The sequence below is a fragment of the Scyliorhinus torazame genome, chromosome 11 (assembly GCF_047496885.1).
Source record: "Scyliorhinus torazame isolate Kashiwa2021f chromosome 11, sScyTor2.1, whole genome shotgun sequence".
NCBI classification, from domain to species: domain Eukaryota; kingdom Metazoa; phylum Chordata; class Chondrichthyes; order Carcharhiniformes; family Scyliorhinidae; genus Scyliorhinus; species Scyliorhinus torazame.
The window spans coordinates 149,409,635-149,426,758 of NC_092717.1; the positions used below are offsets into that span (position 1 = coordinate 149,409,635).

Genomic DNA, 17,124 nt, shown 5'->3' on the forward strand with positions numbered 1-17,124 from the left:
CGAGGAGGAAGAATCTCCGGATTCTGGGTCCCCCGAAGGAGTGGAGGGAGCTGATGCAGGGGCATATGCGAGTACGATGCTCCATTCGCTGATGGGTGCGAAGGCCTCTCCAACCCCCCTGGAGCTGGAAGGGGCTCACCGGGTCCTGGCGAGGAGACCCAAGGCTGATGAGCCGCCAAGGGCGATAGTGGCACGGTTCCATCCCTTCACGGACAAAGAAAATGTGCTGAGATGGGCCAAGAAGGTGCGGAGCAGTAGATGGGAGAATGCGGTGATCCGAGTTTACCAGGATTGGAGCGCGGAGGTGGCAAGGAGGAGAGCTGGCTTCAACCGGGCCAAGGCGGTGCTGCATAAACAAAGAGTCAGGTTCAGCACGCTGCAGCCAGCGTGACTGTGGGTCACTTATCAGGACCGACACCATTATTTTGAAACGCCAGAAGAGGCTTGGACCTTTATTCAGACGGAAAAACTGGACTCGAACTGAGGTGATGTGGTTGTGGGGGAGATGTTGGTTGTATACGGGTTCGTAAATATGGGTAAAGAATACTTCATGGGTGGGATGATGGATGGGGATGTGGGTAGAGTTCTGGTTAAAATTCCTTTTTTCTTTTCTGTAGACGAGATGATGGGGAATGTGGGCGTCGGTGCTGGTGGGAGGCAAGACTCGGGGATGAGGGAACTGGGAAAATGGCCGCAACAGGAGCTGCGCCACAGGGGCCGGGGCTGGTTCAGGAAAGCGCGGGCTTTTTCCCGCGCCAAAGGGGGGGGGTGGACGAAGGTAAGGAGGAGGAGAGACTCCCACACGGGGAGATCAATGGGAAGGCGGGGGAAGCCGGGGTCAGCAGAAGTCAGCTGACTCACAGAAGTAATATAGGGGGAGCAAAAGAGCTCGATGCGGATCTAGCGGGGAGAGGAGGGGGGGGGACACCTTAGGGTTACTGCTGCACTGTCCGAGGAGGAACTGAAAATGGAAGAGGTGGTCGGGGCGGGGGTTCCCCGCCTGGGGGACTGGAGGGTGCGGGAGGCGCGAGCACGGGACTGGCCTAAGATAGGAGATGGCTAGTCGGCAGGGGGTGGGTGTAGCCCCCCAATCCGGCTGATCACGTGGAATGTGAGAGGCCTAAATGGGTCGGTTAAGAGGGCCCGAGTGTTCGCGCACCTAAAGGGACTGAAGGCAGACGTGGTCATGCTTCAGGAGACACATCTGAAGGTGGCAGATCAGGTCAGGTTAAGGAAGGGATGGGTAGGACAGGTGTTCCATTCGGGGCTGGATGCGAAGAATAGAGGGGTGGCAATATTGGTGGGGAAGCGGGTGTCGTTTGAGGCCAAGAACATAGTAGCGGACAAGGGAGGCCGATACGTGATGGTGAGTGGTAGGTTGCAGGGGACGGAGGTAGTACTGGTGAATGTATATGCCCCGAACTGGGACGATGCTGGATTCATGAAGCGGATGTTGGGGCGTATTCCAGACCTGGAGGTAGGGAGCTTGATAATGGGTGGGGATTTTAACACGTTGCTGGACCCAGCATTAGATCGCTCCAGATCTAGGATGGGGAAGGGGCCGGCTGCGGCCAAGGTGCTTTGGTGGTTTATGGACCAGATGGGGGGAGTAGATCCGTGGAGATTTGCCAGACTTTTGGCCAGAAAATTTTCTTTTTTCTCCCACGTACATAAGGCCTACTCCCGGATAGATTTTTTTGTTCTGGGCAGGGCATTGATCCCGAAAGTGGAGGGAACGGAGTATTCGGCCATAGCCATTTCAGACCATGCCCCGCATTGGGTGGAGCTAGAGCTGGGGGAGGAGAGGGACCAACGCCCGTTGTGGAGGTTGGATGTGAGACTGCTGGCAGACGAGGAAGTGTGCGGGAGGGCGCGGGGGTGTATCGAAAGGTATCTGGAGGCCAACGACAACGGAGAGGTGCAGGTGGGAGGAGTATGGGAGGCGCTGAAGGCGGTGGTCAGGGGAGAGTTAATCTACATCAGGGCTCATAGGGTGAAGAGGGAGGGCAGGGAAAGGGAGAGGTTAGAGGGGGAGATTTTAAGGGTGGACAGGAGCTATGCAGAGGCTCCTGATGAGGGACTACTCAGGGAGAGACGAAGTCTCCAGACGGAGTTCGACCTGTTGACCACAGGGAAGGCAGAGGCACAGTGGAGGAAGGCACAGGGAGCGATATATGAATATAGGGAGAAGGCGAGTCGGATGCTGGCACATCAGCTCCGTAAGAGGATGGCAGCGAGGGAAATAGTCGGAGTCAAGGATGGCAGGGGAACTACGGTGCTGAGTGCGGACAAAGTGAATGAGGCTTTTAAGGCCTTTTACGAGGAGCTGTACAGGTTCCAGCCCCCAGGGGAAAAGAGGGGATGCGGCGATTCTTGGACCAATTGAGGTTCCCAAGGGTGGAGGAGCAGGAGGTGGCTGGTTTGGGGTCGCCAATTGGGGTGGAGGAGCTGGTTAAAGGACTGGGGAGCATGCAGGCAGGGTAGGCCGCGGGGCCAGATGGGTTCCCGGTGGAGTTTTATAGGAAGTATGTAGACCTGTTAGCCCCATTGCTGGTAAGGACCTTCAATGAAGCAAGGGAGGGGGGGACCCTGCCCCCGACAATGTCAGAGGTGACGATCTCTTTGATCTTGAAGCGGGATAAGGACCCACTGCAATGTGGGTCGTATAGACCGATCTCGCTCCTTATCGTAGATGCTAAGTTGCTGGCAAAAATGTTGGCTACGAGGATTGAGGACTGTGTCCCGGGGGTGATTCACGAGGACTAGACGGGATTCGTAAAGGGTATGCAGTTAAATACTAATGTGCAAAGGCTCCTAAATGTGATAATGATGCCATCAGTGGAGGGAGAAGCGGAGATAGTGGCAGCCATGGACGCGGAGAAGGCCTTTGACAGAGTAGAGTGGGAGTATCTCTGGGAAGTGTTGAGGAGGGTTGGGTTCGGGGGAGGGTTTATTAGTTGGGTTAAGCTCCTGTATAGAGCCCCGGTGGCGAGTGTGGTCACGAACCGGCGGAGGTCGGAGTATTTCCGGCTGTATCGAGGGACGAGGCAGGGGTGCCCCCTGTCCCCTCTGCTGTTTACATTAGCAATCGAACCTTTGGCCATGGCGTTAAGGGTGTCGGGGAAATGGAAGGGGGTGGTCCGAGGGGGAGAGGAACATCGAGTGTCGCTGTACGCAGGTGACCTGTTGCTGTATGTGGCGGATCCAGTGGAGGGGATGGTTGAGGTCATGCAGATCCTAAGTGAGTTTGGAGACTTTTCGGGCTATAAGCTCAATGTGGGAAAGAGTGAGCTCTTTGTGATACATCCGGGGGATCAGGGAAGAGGGATAGATGACCTACCGTTGAGGAGGGCGGAAAGGGGCTTTCGATACTTGGGGATTCAGGTCGCACTGCACAAACTTAATCTGACGCGGCTCGTGGATCAGATGGAGGAGGATTTTAAAAGGTGGGACATGTTGCCACTCTCGCTGGCGGGCAGGGTACAGTCGACTAAAATGGTGGTCCTCCCGAGATTTCTTTTTGTATTCCAATGCCTCCCAATTATGATTACTAAGGGCTTTTTTGAGAGGGTAAGGAGGAGCATTATGGGATTTGTGTGGGCGAGCAAGACCCCGAGGATAAGGAGGGGGTTCCTGGAGCGTAGCACAGATAGAGGAGGGTTGGCATTGCCGAATTTGGGTGGTTACTACTGGGCAGCCAACGTGGCGATGATCCGTAAGTGGGTGATGGAGGGAGAGGGGGCGGCTTGGAAGAGGTTGGAGATGGTGTCCTGCAAAGGAAGGAGCCTGGGGGCGCAGGTGACGGCACCGCTGCCGCTCTCGCCGACAAGGTACACCACGAGCCCGGTGGTGGCGGCAACGCTAAAGATCTGGGGGCAGTGGAGACAGCACAGGGGTGCGACGGGAGCCTCAGTGTGGTCCCCGATCAGAGACAACCATCGGTTTGTCCCAGGAAGGATGGACGGGGGGTTTCAGAGTTAGCATCGGGCAGGGATTAGAAGAATGGGGGACCAGTTCATTGACGGGACGTTTGCGAGCTTAGGGGTGCTAGAGGAGAAGTTTGGGCTACCCCCGGGAAACGCTTTCAGGTACATGCAAGTGAGGGTGTTTGTGAGGTGACAGGTGAGGGAATTCCCGCTGCTCCCGGCACAGGGGATTCAAGATTTTGGGCGTATGGGTTGAAGAGGGCAAGGTGTCGGCGATATACCAGGCGATGAAAGAAGAGGGGGAGGCTTTGGTAGAGGAGCTGAAGGGTAAATGGGAAGAGGAGTTGGGGGATGAGATTGAGGAGGGTCTGATGCCCTAAGTCAGGTTAATTCCTCTTCCTCGTGTGCCAGGCTTAGCTTGATACAATTTAAGGTGGTTCATAGAGCGCATATGACGGCGGCAAGGCTGAGTCGGTTCTTTGGGGTGGAGGACAGATGTGGGAGGTGCTCAGGAAGTCCGGCGAACCATGTCCATATGTTTTAGTCATGCCCGGCACTGGAGGGGAGTTGCGGGAACAGTATCTAAGGTGGTGAAAGTCCGGGTCAAGCCAAGCTGGGGGCTGGCACTATTTGGAGTAGTGGACGAGCCGGGAGTGCAGGAGGCGAAAGAGGCTGGCATTCTGGCCTTTGCGTCCCTAGTAGCCCGGCGAAGGATCTTGTTAATGTGGAAAGAGGCGAAGCCCCCCCCCAGCGTGGAAGCCTGGATAAATGATATGGCAGGGTTTATCAAGTTGAAGATGATAAAGTTTGCCTTGAGAGGGTCTGCGCAGGGGTTCTACAGGCGGTGGCAAACGTTCCTAGACCATCTCGCGGAGCGTTAGATGAAGGTCGGACAGCAGCAACAGCAACCCGGGGAGGGGGGGGGGGCATCGTTCGTGTGGGGTGGGGGGTGGGGGGGGGAGAGGGGGTTCTCTGGGGGGCATTTGAGCAAGAAAACACATGAATGATCCAGAAAACTGACATGTGCGGGAAGAATCCAATGTACAAAGTTCTGTATCTTATTGACTTGCCATGTTCATGTCTTGCTACGCGAGCTTTCTTTCTTTCTTTTTCCTTTGTTTGTATGGTGGAAAATTTTGTTGTAAAATTCTTAATAAAAACATTTTTTTTTTTTTTAAAAACCTTAAGCTAAGGACGTGGGAATGAAACAGTTCCTAGACAGACTGGAACTACCAATTGTGGGGGAAGACAGACGGGCGGTAGCTGGAAGCACCAATAGACCTGGGAGAAGTCATGGAGAGCATCAGCTCCATGCAGGCAGGGAAGGCACTGGGACCCGACGTGTCTCTGGCAGACTTCGACAAAAAGTTTGCAACAGTCCTGCCCCGACACCGAAGGGACATGTTCGCGGACTCACTGGCCCCCACACGAGCGCAGGCCACAATTTCACTGATACCCCAAAAAAATAAAGACCTGACGGAATGGGGATCATACAAAACCATTTCATTGCTGGGGGGGGGGGGGGGGGGGTTAAGAACCCCAGAATTCCCAAACCGACACTGCAAAGAAGAAAAATCAAAGGGGGCTTGGCTTTACCAAACCGACAATACTACCACTGGGCAGCAACGGCAGGAAGTGTGAGGAGATGGGTACAAGAACCTGACACAGATGGAGTACAAATGGAGGAGGCATCCTGGAAAGGAACAACCCTCCAGGCCCTGGCTCCAGCAGCACTTCCATCCTCCTCAACAAGATACACAACAAGCCTAGTGGTAGCGGCCACACTGAGAACATGGACCCAGGGGCACGCACAACGGTTTATAAATCAGAGAAAAGCCAATAAAGATTTTCAAAAAAAATCATTAAATTCCTCATCCACCTTCCTCACTCTTCCCCCGTTCTTTCTTCCTGCCATTGCCATTGGCTCTTTTGCTTTCTCCCCAACATTTTGATCTATTCACCTTGACTACTTTCTCCCCTACTCACCAACACTTCGATCTATTCACCTTGACTATGTGCTACTGTAATATCACTGCCTTTTGGCCAATATACATCACACTACTGTTAATAATTCTACTTGACTAAAAAGGCAACAAACCAGAGCCCTGCATGATATCCAAAAAAGCCTAAAAGGTTATTTTTAATTTTTATTTACAATTATGACCATTTTTATGGTAATATATCAGTGAAGGGAGCAACCATAGACAGAAATATGGTTGGATTTATTCAAATGCGTTACCAACCATTCTCAATCTTATTTTACTTGGTGGAAGGGAGCAGCACAGTGGAGCAGTGGTTAGCACTGCTGCTTCATGGCGCCGAGGACCCGGGTTTGATACCGTCCCCATGTCACTGTCTGTGTGGAATTTGCATTCTCCCAGTGTCTGCGTAGGTTCCACCCCCACAACCCAAAAAGGTGTGCAGGATAGGTGAACTGGCCATGTTAAATTGTCCTTTAATTGGAAAAAAAGAATTAAGTACTCTAAATTTAAATAAAACAAAAACATTTACTTGACAGGCAATGAAAAAAAATAAATGGCCATTTTCCTCCATGTTTAAAGTTCAGTCTTTTTTTAAAAAACAAACATACTTGGAAATTTTAGTTTTAGCTCTCATCAGAATGGACAACTAGTTATTGCACATTTTAGGCACAATTATTCACAATTTATAGCATCAACTAATTTCATACACCAAATAACTCACCTCCCAACCAGAGAAAGTCATTTACAGATCGAAGAAGTTCTACAGCCATATGGTAATGCACAAGAGCATCTTGCAGCATGCCTGCTTGCAAGCAAAGGTCACCAACATGTTTCCGCATTCTTCCTTGACAACGTTTCTTATAATGTCTGTTGTGCAAAATGAAATAATTGTTAGGGCACTAGGATTCCACTAGATGTCGTCTGTGAAAGTGTAACATTATTTGCTTCTAGAACCTTAGACATTTTGAATTTCCTTTGGTCAATAAAGCAATATTGCAAGGGCTGGTTTAGCACACTGGGCTAAATCACTGGCTTTTAAAGCAGACCAAGGCAAGCCAGCAGCACGGTTCAATTACCGTACCAGCCTCCCCGAACAGGTGCCGGAATGTGGCGACTAGGGGCTTTTCACAGTAACTTCATTGAAGCCTACTTGTGACAATAAGCGATTTTCATTCATTTCATTCATCAATACTAAAGTAGCAATGTAGATTTACTAGTTCCGAACAACTTAATTCTTTTAGAAAACATGTTCCACTCCACATGAACATTAGATTACAATGAACAGTGTACTATGAAATCTCATTAGTTCACAAGAGAACCAACCTATTATTACAATTCTCTCATTCCAATCAAGACAAATATAGACAGGACTTTAATTTGTCAGCTAGTTTTCCATTTAACCAGAATTGATAAAATCTTTCAATTGTAATCTAATTCCAATAATTCACTGGATGGTATGTGGTTTTCAATATTTCAGCATCCATAAAATCCCAAGTGCAGGAGGAGGCCATTTGGCCTATTGAGTCTGCACTGACCCTCTGAAAGAGAACTCCATCAAGGTTCAATCCCCTGCCTTGTCCCCGTAATCCCGCGTATTCACTATGGCCAATCCACCCAACCTGCACATCTTTAGACTGTGAGAAGAAACCAGAGCACCCAGAGGAAACCCACACAAACACTGGGATAATGTGCAAACTCCACACAGTCACCCAAGGCTGGAATCAAATCGGGTCACTGGCACTGTGAGGCAGCAGTGGTAACAATTGTGCAACCATGAATCTGCAGTTTAAATAGTTTATAGTGCATACTGATTGAAATAAAAGATAGAAATAAGAAATAATTCAGTCTTTTCAGTAACATGTCTTCAATAATTTACATGAAATAAAAATTCCATGAAAGATTTTCTGAACATTCAGAATAAATAGAAATAATTCCTATTTTAAGTTTATAATCCTCCAGTAAAATGTTCCAATGACATCAGGTGTCGATGGGTTCCACTCCCAACACAAGTCTTGACGGAGGCCAAAACTGCCTGATCTCTCATCTTTAGTCCCACAGGTGTCATGCAGAAAAAAAACTGGAAGCATAGTGAAATGTATTTTAATTCAGCTAGTTGTGAAGTGTGCTCAAAAAAATTAATTGACCATTTTTTTCACATTTTCAAAAGACATGTTACTAGAAATTATGCGGTATGTTATTTTTATTTGGAGATGGATACCACACACCTTCTCGTTCATTATTGCATTAATTTATAAAGCCAGGTTTCAAAGCTCAGTGCAAACTGAACAGCCAACACAATTAAAAGATTACTAACTGCTGGATGGAATTATTCTTAAAAAGGAACAGTTCAGCGGTGATGTATGATTCAGCACGGTAAAATTCATGTCATATCAAAACGTATCTACATTATATCTTCACGCCTATATGACAAAACCATGATTGCCCAAGAGTGGACTCTTGCACAACAGAGCAGTCCAAACTGACTTTGTTTTTTTTTGATCTGATGAACAATAACACCAAATAAAAACATCAACTTGGTTGATGAAACCAGAACCAAGCTTTAAAGTAAAACAAGCTACAATTCTATTTCAATATCAATGATTCTACAAGCATTTGAGCAATAATGACTATTTCAGCATTCACCCAAGGGCACAAAAAAAAATCAAATTGGCACATTTCAGTTAAAACTACAAAGCTTTGTAAATCTCTGAATGGTAAAGAACCATAGAACGGGAAAAATCTTTTTAGAAACATAAAGGTCTATGTCCAGGTTTTAAACCATCGGAAACCATTACATTGCATTAAACAGTGACGTCCTGAAATATCATTGGATACCAAGATCGATCTAAATTCCTTTTCCACTACTGCAGTGGTAGTATTCACCAGTTATGGATAATACTGATTAACAACTCCACTTAAAATAGTGGAGACAGAAATTTTGGACAAACGTACTTTTCAAAACCCCCAGCATGTTCGGAAGAACATTTTGAAACATTAATTTTATAGCCTTCAGTTTTAATCCACCATTCTTCACTGATGTGGCGGCATTAAACTGTACTCTAAGTTAGAGTTCAGTCAAACAAAATCATATACTGTAGTTCATGCAATCTGTTTATACCTTGTGTGCAAAAATAAAGTCACCACCAAGCATTTTATGAATTCACTGCTATTTCAAAACTAGCTTCGCATATCAGTTTTGCTTGGCTAGGCATGAAATCTTAATAGCTGCTGGCATGGGATATTCCTTTTCCTAGAGAGCTATTTTAATAGCTCAATGAACAAATATGATTTTATTTTTCAATTTCATCAGGCAGAAGGTGTAAAGCAGTTGGGAGCATGAGCTTTTGGGTGACGACGACAGCTCACCTTTTCACACCCAACAATAAACTCATAGGACAGTGTTGGGGAAAAAAAGAAACAGGAATGAGAAATAATTTGAGAAAATCATATGAATAATTTAACAAAAATAAGGAAACTTTCCACAATTCATTTTGCATTGGTATTCAAAATAACTAAAGATAGAAAATTTATAAATTACAGCACGGCACAAAGAAGTCTCAAACGGCAAAGTAGCTAGCTGACTAACAAAACAGTTCATAGATCCTGAGTTTTGATGCTGCTGACTTTCCAACCACTTCAAAGTCTGTAAGGAAATTTATCAACTTGACGCTCCAGTATCCAGCCTTTCAATTCCATGACAATAATTAAAATTGGGATGTTATGGTTAAATAAACAAATTCTATTTATATAGTACCTTATTACATCTTCAGCACTACAAAACATTTCAGAATCCATGAATTATTTAGTTATTTACAGAAATGGTGGCAGATTATGCACATCAACAGCATTTTCTTCCCTAACTAACATGAAGCAGAGAGTCGGGATAAATGGGTTATTTTCAGGTTGGCAAACTAACTTGTCGAGTTGACTCACAGTGGAGATCAGTACTGTGGTCTCAACTGTTTATGTTCTATATTAATGACTTGATTTAATGGACTAACTGTATTATAGCCAAATTTGCTAACGACACAAAGACAGGTATGAAAGCAAGTTGTGAGAATAAAAAGAATCTGAAAAAGAATATAGATAGATTAAGCGGGCAAAAAGCTGGTAGATGGAGTATAACATGGAGAAAGTGCGAATTTGTCCACTTCAGAAAATAGAAAATCAGTATATTATTTGAATTAAGATAGGCTGCAGAATTCTGGGATGCAAAGGGACAGGTATGTCCCGTTACATGAATCACAAAAAGTTAGCACGCAGGTATACCAAGTGGTACAATGGTATTCATTGCAAGGGAAATGGAATTTTAAAGTATCAAAGTTTTGCTGCAGCTGTACAGGGTCTTAGTTAGGCTGCACTTGGACTACTGTGTACAGTTATGGTCTCCTTATTAAAGAAAATATAAAATTGCATTCAAAGTAGTTCAGAGAAGGTTCAGTCAACTAATTCCTGGGTGAAGGGGTTACCTCCTGAGGAAAAATGAATAAGTTGAACCTGTATACAATGGAGTTTAGAAGAGTCTTATTAAAACATACATGGTCCCAAGGGAATTTGACAGAATAGACACAGAGGACATTTCGCCTTACAGAGCGAGACTAGAATTAGGGGATAGAATGTAAAAATAAGGGTCCTCCCACCTAATGTGGAGATGAGAAAAATTGTTTTTCTGTGGCTTAAAAGTCTGTGAAATTCTGTTCTGCAGAGAGGTCATTGAATATTTTTAAGACTAAGTTTAATAGATTTTTGACTGACAAAGGAGTCAAAGGGAGTGGGCAGGAAAGTAAATCTGAGGCCACAATCAGATCAGCAATGATCTTCTCAAAATGGCGTAGCAGGCTCAGGGCGCAAAGTAGCCTACTCCTGCTCCTAATGCACATGTTCTTGATGTTCAAGGTCTTAAAACCCATTCATTAACATCTTTTGACAGACATACAATGTGTAACTACAATGTGTGCCATTTCCCTTCAGCTTGCAGAAAACTCATGTAATTCGATGACACAACTGAGCAACCAACTGTGACATTGCCCACCAGGACCCCTTTCCTTACCCGCTCTGTCCCAAAGAAAAACAGTGCAACACACGAAAATTACATGAATCTAATTTGTCTTTTGGATTCCAAAAGTAACTGAATTCATTCAAATTTCAGGGAATTCATAGAATTCCTACAGTGCAGAAGACAACCATTCGGTCCATCAACTCTTTGAACTAGCACCCCACTCAGGCCCACTTCTCCACCTTTTCCCCATAACCCCACCTAACCTCCACATCTTTGAAATGTGGGAGGAAACTAGATCACCCAGAAGAAAATCATGGAGACACAGGGAGCATGTGCCAACTCCACACAGTCACCCAAGGCCAGAATTGAAACCCGGCCCCTGGCACTATGGGGCAGCAGATCTAACCACTGTGCCACCATTCCGCCCTTAACTAGTCTAAAAATTTAGCTTCACTGCTTTTTCCCTTTAAAAAAAGTACAAAACATGTTTACACGTGGAAGATGTAACATTTGTATGGGAAAAATATAGTTCAAACTTCAATTTTCAGTGCAATTTACAACTAAGGTGGCACAAGTGCCAGAAATATATCTTGCACAATTCCAGTATATTTAAAAGAACAGAGTGAAATTCCTTTTCGAGGACAGCAGCCCGCAATAAATTCCTACCAACACGGTCTTTGGACATTTCTGCACTTCAAGATTGATGTTTTATATGTAATTCACTCGTGGATCAAACCATTTCTGGACATTTCAGTGCTTGAATTTCAATCAAGAGATTTAAAGATAGCACGTCCATCACAACATCTGGAGAGTTGCATCCCACTTAGGTTCTCATCAAAATCAATTTTTTAATTATAATAAGTTGCCTTTTAAAGAAGCAACATAATGGAGTGAGTTATCTATACATATATTATATATATCGTACAAATGGACAGCACGGTCGCACAAGTGGATAGTCCTGTGGCTTCACAGCGCCAGGGTCCCAGGTTCGATTCCCTGTTGGGTTACTGTCTGTGCGGAGTCTGCACGTTCTCCCAGTGTCTGCGTGGGTTTCCTCCCACAGTCCAAAGACGTGCAGGTTAGGTGGATTGGCCATGATAAATTGCCCTTAGTGACCAAATAGATTAGATGGGGTTATTGGGTTACGCAGATATGGTGGAAGTGAGGGCTTAAGTGAGTCGGTACCGAATAGATGGGCCGAATGGCCTCCTTCTGCACTGTATGTTCTATGTTCTAAATTTCTCGTGAACCAGGTTATAATTCATCAGAAATGCTTGACACACTGCACGACTATCCTTGCTTGCCCATAAAATTTCCGAAATTGTATAGTAAGCCATATCACAAAGCTCTAACAGTGCCAATGTATTAACTTCAAGTAATAAGCGATTACTCACCTGCTGTCTGTATCCAGGCCTACAAAATCTTTCTTTTCAAATGGCACACACAGTAATTGAATTTTGTCTCCCGATTTATCTGTTGCTCTGTCAAGACGTTTGGATTCCAAAACAATGAACAACGATTCAATAAAGTCTTCCACCTTCTTCTCTATGGTTTCACACTCATCGTAACTAGAATAAAATGCAACATCAGTGCGGGGTTGCTCAGCAATTTCTCCCTGCAGCCCAAAGACAAACAAACGTGAATCATACAGTGTAGAACCATAAATTTCTTTCTGAAGATGAAATTTCTCAGATGTCTGTGGCCAGTCCTTTGCATTGCAACACTGCGTGATCGCTATTAGCCCTACAACTTTCCGATGAGTCTGAAAGTCTCCCCATTCATTGTTTTCAGGTGGGTAATGATGTCTGTAACGAATATATAGAACACGTTGTGAATCTCGAAGATTAATCTGATTGGCAACAGCAATTTTCTTGTAAATTTTGAAGAACTGCTCTTCTGGTACAATTCCCACAGGTTGGACAATGACCAAAAGACTCTGGTGGTCCTCAGCACACTGCATATAGTCAGGGACACTCATTCTCCATCAACTGAAATCTGGTTAATGAGAAAAAACAACATTATTGTCCTTTCAATTTTAATAAGGCTGTTTATTAAGCATTCAAGCATGTTTATTTGTCACTGTTTAAACTTAATTATTGAACGGTCATTCCAACTTTATACTGAAATATAACTCAACCTACATGGGAATAATTAAAAAAGAAAATAATACTGTCCCAATAGGGTATTAAAACAAATTAAAGTTTAGAAGCAAACCACGAATTATACAATTCTTTACACTGAAATGGAGTAAACTGAAATTACAAGTTACGATTTTATTGGGATCTGTTTAAATCATGATAATCAACTATTCTCCCTACCTTCTGCAAAAAAAAAATCAATGTCATGCAACAGCTGGTGCAAAGTTGTGTTACATTATTTAAAAATATCAAATTCACCACAAAAAAAATCATTAAGAACTGTACAATATCATCTTCAAGGCATTCAAGTGGATGTCATGCCTTCTATCATTTCTCATGTGGTCTCTTTCTCAGCTCAATAACACTCAATCATGCGCACCTCCTTTTCGGGCTTTGAAATGCTCTCGTCACCTTGATATCAGCTTTTGGTCCAGTTGTAGCATCCTTACCCAATTCAACAAGTTGCACGTTTAAATCTTACTCCAAATACTTGATAAAACAGTCCAATCTTTCACTTCAATACAATACTGAGGAAATGTTGCACCATCAGACCATCTACTCGGTTGTCAACATCCCAGGACTCTATTCAAAGAACAGGAAATCCTCCGGGTATACCACAGCCAGTGGTGCCACTAAAACATTCACTATTGTTTGTGGGACCTTGCTCTGTGCAAATTATCTGCCACACTATCCTATCTTACTGCAGTCACAACATTTTTGCAAAACAACTACTTCATTAGCTGCGGAGTCCTCCGAGAAATCCAGAGGTCATGAAAGGTGCGACAAAAACAGATTCATTCTTCACGTTGTTCACTTTGAAACTTGTTATTTCATTCCAGATATCACTGATTGGCTACATTTTACAAATTTGACACATGGGCCCAGTAAAGTATGCCCTGTTAGCCACAGGCACAAATCCCGTCATGGTCGCTAAGTATCATGAAAGGCCACAAACTGAATTTGCGCCGGCAAGATTCAGGAATGCAATCTTCCCGGGCCCTCCCAATAACGCAATCAGGTTCACGCCGTTCCTAGGTGTGAACCTGGTTAACATGAATTTGAAGCCATTTGCATCCACTTGGTGGACTTAACGCCGCAACATCAGCCCCCATCAAATCTTCCCACCCACCAGGCATAATGTCATGCCAGCATGATTTATGACTGCTTTTTAAAGGGAACCAGGTGCCATGACCTCCGAGAGGGAGGAGGACGGTGAGCACCACTGTCTCCACTTAGCACCAGGGAGTCCAAGGGGATGGGGGAGTACCTGTCCAGAAGGTGTATGTGTTGAGGCATGACAGTAATAAGATCTTTGAATTATACAGCCTGACTAAGAAAGGTGCTGATGACCTCTGCCTCTCCCTGAAGCAGAAAGCAATTGCACCCGCTAACATTGTTGTGACTCATGCTCATGACACTATTGGTCATCAAGAGTTAACCCTTTGCAATGTCAGCTCGCCACAGTCCAAAAGTCAAGGAATGGGATGAATCCTCAGGGTTCAGGGCTCAAAGCTGGGTGGCATAGGATCAAAAGCAAATGCGACTGTGTCTATGCCTGGATCCCAGCACCTTCCAGTCAGGATAGAACAGCTCGAAAAGGCAGACAAAACAGTCCAGTTGGCCTTGGCCAATCGGGATGAGGGAGCACAGGACCTTCCTGTATTAATTTGCAGTGGCAGTGAGTTTAAGGGAGGGGAAACCCAGATGGAAGGCTACAGGTGAGTCTAAGTGAGTGAGGGCACAGGCCGGGGACAGTCATGTTCTGGAGATGGGAGTGCACCTGAGCTGTGAGTGAGAGATCACTGTCGGCAAAGCTCTGGGATTGACTGCTTCCAGGTCAGGAATGCCAATGGGTCAGGGACATCATAATGGTCAGGAGCTGTGACACCGACATGACTCTCTCTCTCCCTCATCCATTGCAGGATTCTGAGCGATATAGAGGTAGAGTCAGCAATCTTACTAATCACTGGACTGGAGGAGCAGAGACGACAGCAGCAAATTGTGGTGGTGGCTCAGACGGAAGGCCCTGCAGAACAGGACCAGGAGACTGCAGGGCAGGATCTGGGCTGGAGTCCACACCAGCCGTGCAAGAGACACAGAGGCACCAAAGGATGCCAAGGGTCTACCGGATATGTGTGTCTTTCATGGAGCTGTCCGGCACCATCTGCTGTCAAAGACGCCACCTTACGAAGGAGACTGCGGCAACTGTGCCATGTCCACCTCGTAGCTGTTAGAAATGCGAGAAATTGCCGAGATTCACAATGAACCTGAGGTGAAAATAGCATAACAGACAAGTAACATGATTAGCAGACATCCAGAGAATGAGAGTGGGGAATATTGAACAGAGTAAACATACAACTGCTAGTTCTCCATCCAACAGTCAGACAGGCCCGTTCAATCCATGATCTGAGCCGCAGAGGCCTGTTCCATCTAACATTTAGAGCCACTGTATATTGCAGATATTCTCCTGTTAAAGATGCAGTTTCATGCATTCGCTGCAACAGGAAAAGATGTTTCCCAGACTTGGTCATCTAAATGGTATTTAGTGGTAACTATTAACTAGATTGAACTGACAGAATTGCTTGGGAAAAGGGGGTGTTTCACGGAGTTCTGGGATTGTGGGTATGTACAAGAGCTAACTTCAGATAAAACAGTGCGTATAGCTATTCATATACTTCGTCTTTTATCGTGTTTTTTTAATCTTTTCTTTTACTTCAATAAATATTCTTTATTAATGGTTTACACAGCCACTGGACTGGTTCCTCTCTGGGTTGTACATGGTTCCTCACATCATTCCAAACAAAAATACACCACAAAGAACCAGCGTTGTGAGACAATCGCAGATTATATCAGCAAGGTTTTTAACACAGTGGAAAGCACCTATTTCCTGTCGCCACCAAGGTCACGGCAACCATCAGTATCTACATCTTCGTGGCATTTCACATGCATCCACCCATAAGTGCATCAGTGAGTTGACGGATGCAGTGCATGCATGAGCTCTGGACTATATCCACTTGCACATGGGTCAACTGGATGAGAGGGCTATGAGGTTTGGGCACATAGCTGGACTGCCACAGGTGCATGGGGCAATAAACTGCACATATATCGCACTCCACGCCCCTTAGCACCAGAGAGTTGCCTTCATGAACTGGAACTGATCCCACTCCCTCAATGTCCAGCTGTGCAACGAAATGCATTTCATTCACGTGCACCTGCTTTCCAGGGAGCATGCATGACAGTTACATCCTCAGTCAGTCGCAGATCCCTGAAATCTTCGAAGGACACTACAGGCGACAGGGATTGCTCCTTGGGGACAAGGGATATCCCCTCAGGTCGTGGCTGATGGCGCCAGTGTAGCGGTCATGGACCCCTGCAGAGACTAGGTACAACATGACGCACAGTGCAACCCAAGCAGTCATTGAGCTGTGCATCAGTGTCATATGAGAGTACCTTTAAGAAATGGGTGTTTATCAATTAGCTGCAGTGATGTCAGAGTGTGGGTGGAGCTGGGCTGTTTGTCTTTCACTTTTGTTTTTGAACTGGCAGCTATAGTGTGTGTTTAATTTTGTTTTCAGAGTTGGATAGCTGCAGGCAAAGCAAGCAGCTGTGTCATGATCTCTCCCCATCTACAAGCTACAAAATGTCTTCAGCTCATTTGAGGATTTCAAAGTAATACCTGTTTCTGTAGAGAATTTAAACCTGCTGTCTTTCTTTGAAAAGGGTTTAACATATGGATGTTGCTTGGAAAGATTTTGGGCTACTTATAGAGGACTATATTCTTTGGGGGGAGTATTTGACTTGATAGTTGCTAAGATGTTTACTGTGTGTTTATAAAATGTTAACTGGATTCATATAATAAACATGGTTTTGTTTTAAAAGTACTTTAGCTCTCTGTTGCATCACACCTGTGGAGTGGGCCCTTGTGCTCCCCATAACCAAAATCTATTAAAAGTTATGGGTCAGGCGAACTCCATGATACACTTTTGGGGTTCTCTAAACCCTGGCCCAAAATAATCAGCTTGTTGAAGTTACGGTTTCGCTGCCTTGCCAGCTCCTGTGGGGCCCCACAATTGAGCCCC

At 45.3% G+C, this 17,124-nt stretch overlaps 1 protein-coding gene across 6 annotated transcripts in view; it reads right to left on the reverse strand.

Moving 5' to 3' along the window:
• trappc9 (trafficking protein particle complex subunit 9) overlaps positions 1 to 17,124 on the reverse strand; it is a 1,142,468-nt gene that overhangs the window by 1,077,371 nt on the left and 47,973 nt on the right. For all 6 annotated transcript variants that reach the window (XM_072467873.1, XM_072467875.1, XM_072467870.1 and 3 more), the window contains exons 2-3: positions 12,302 to 12,902; positions 6,630 to 6,775 (exon numbers count right to left, since the gene is read on the reverse strand). In XM_072467873.1, coding sequence (XP_072323974.1) covers positions 6,630 to 6,775; positions 12,302 to 12,885 — 730 coding nt within the window. In that variant the 5' untranslated portion in view covers positions 12,886 to 12,902. The remainder of the gene's footprint in view (positions 1 to 6,629; positions 6,776 to 12,301; positions 12,903 to 17,124) is intronic.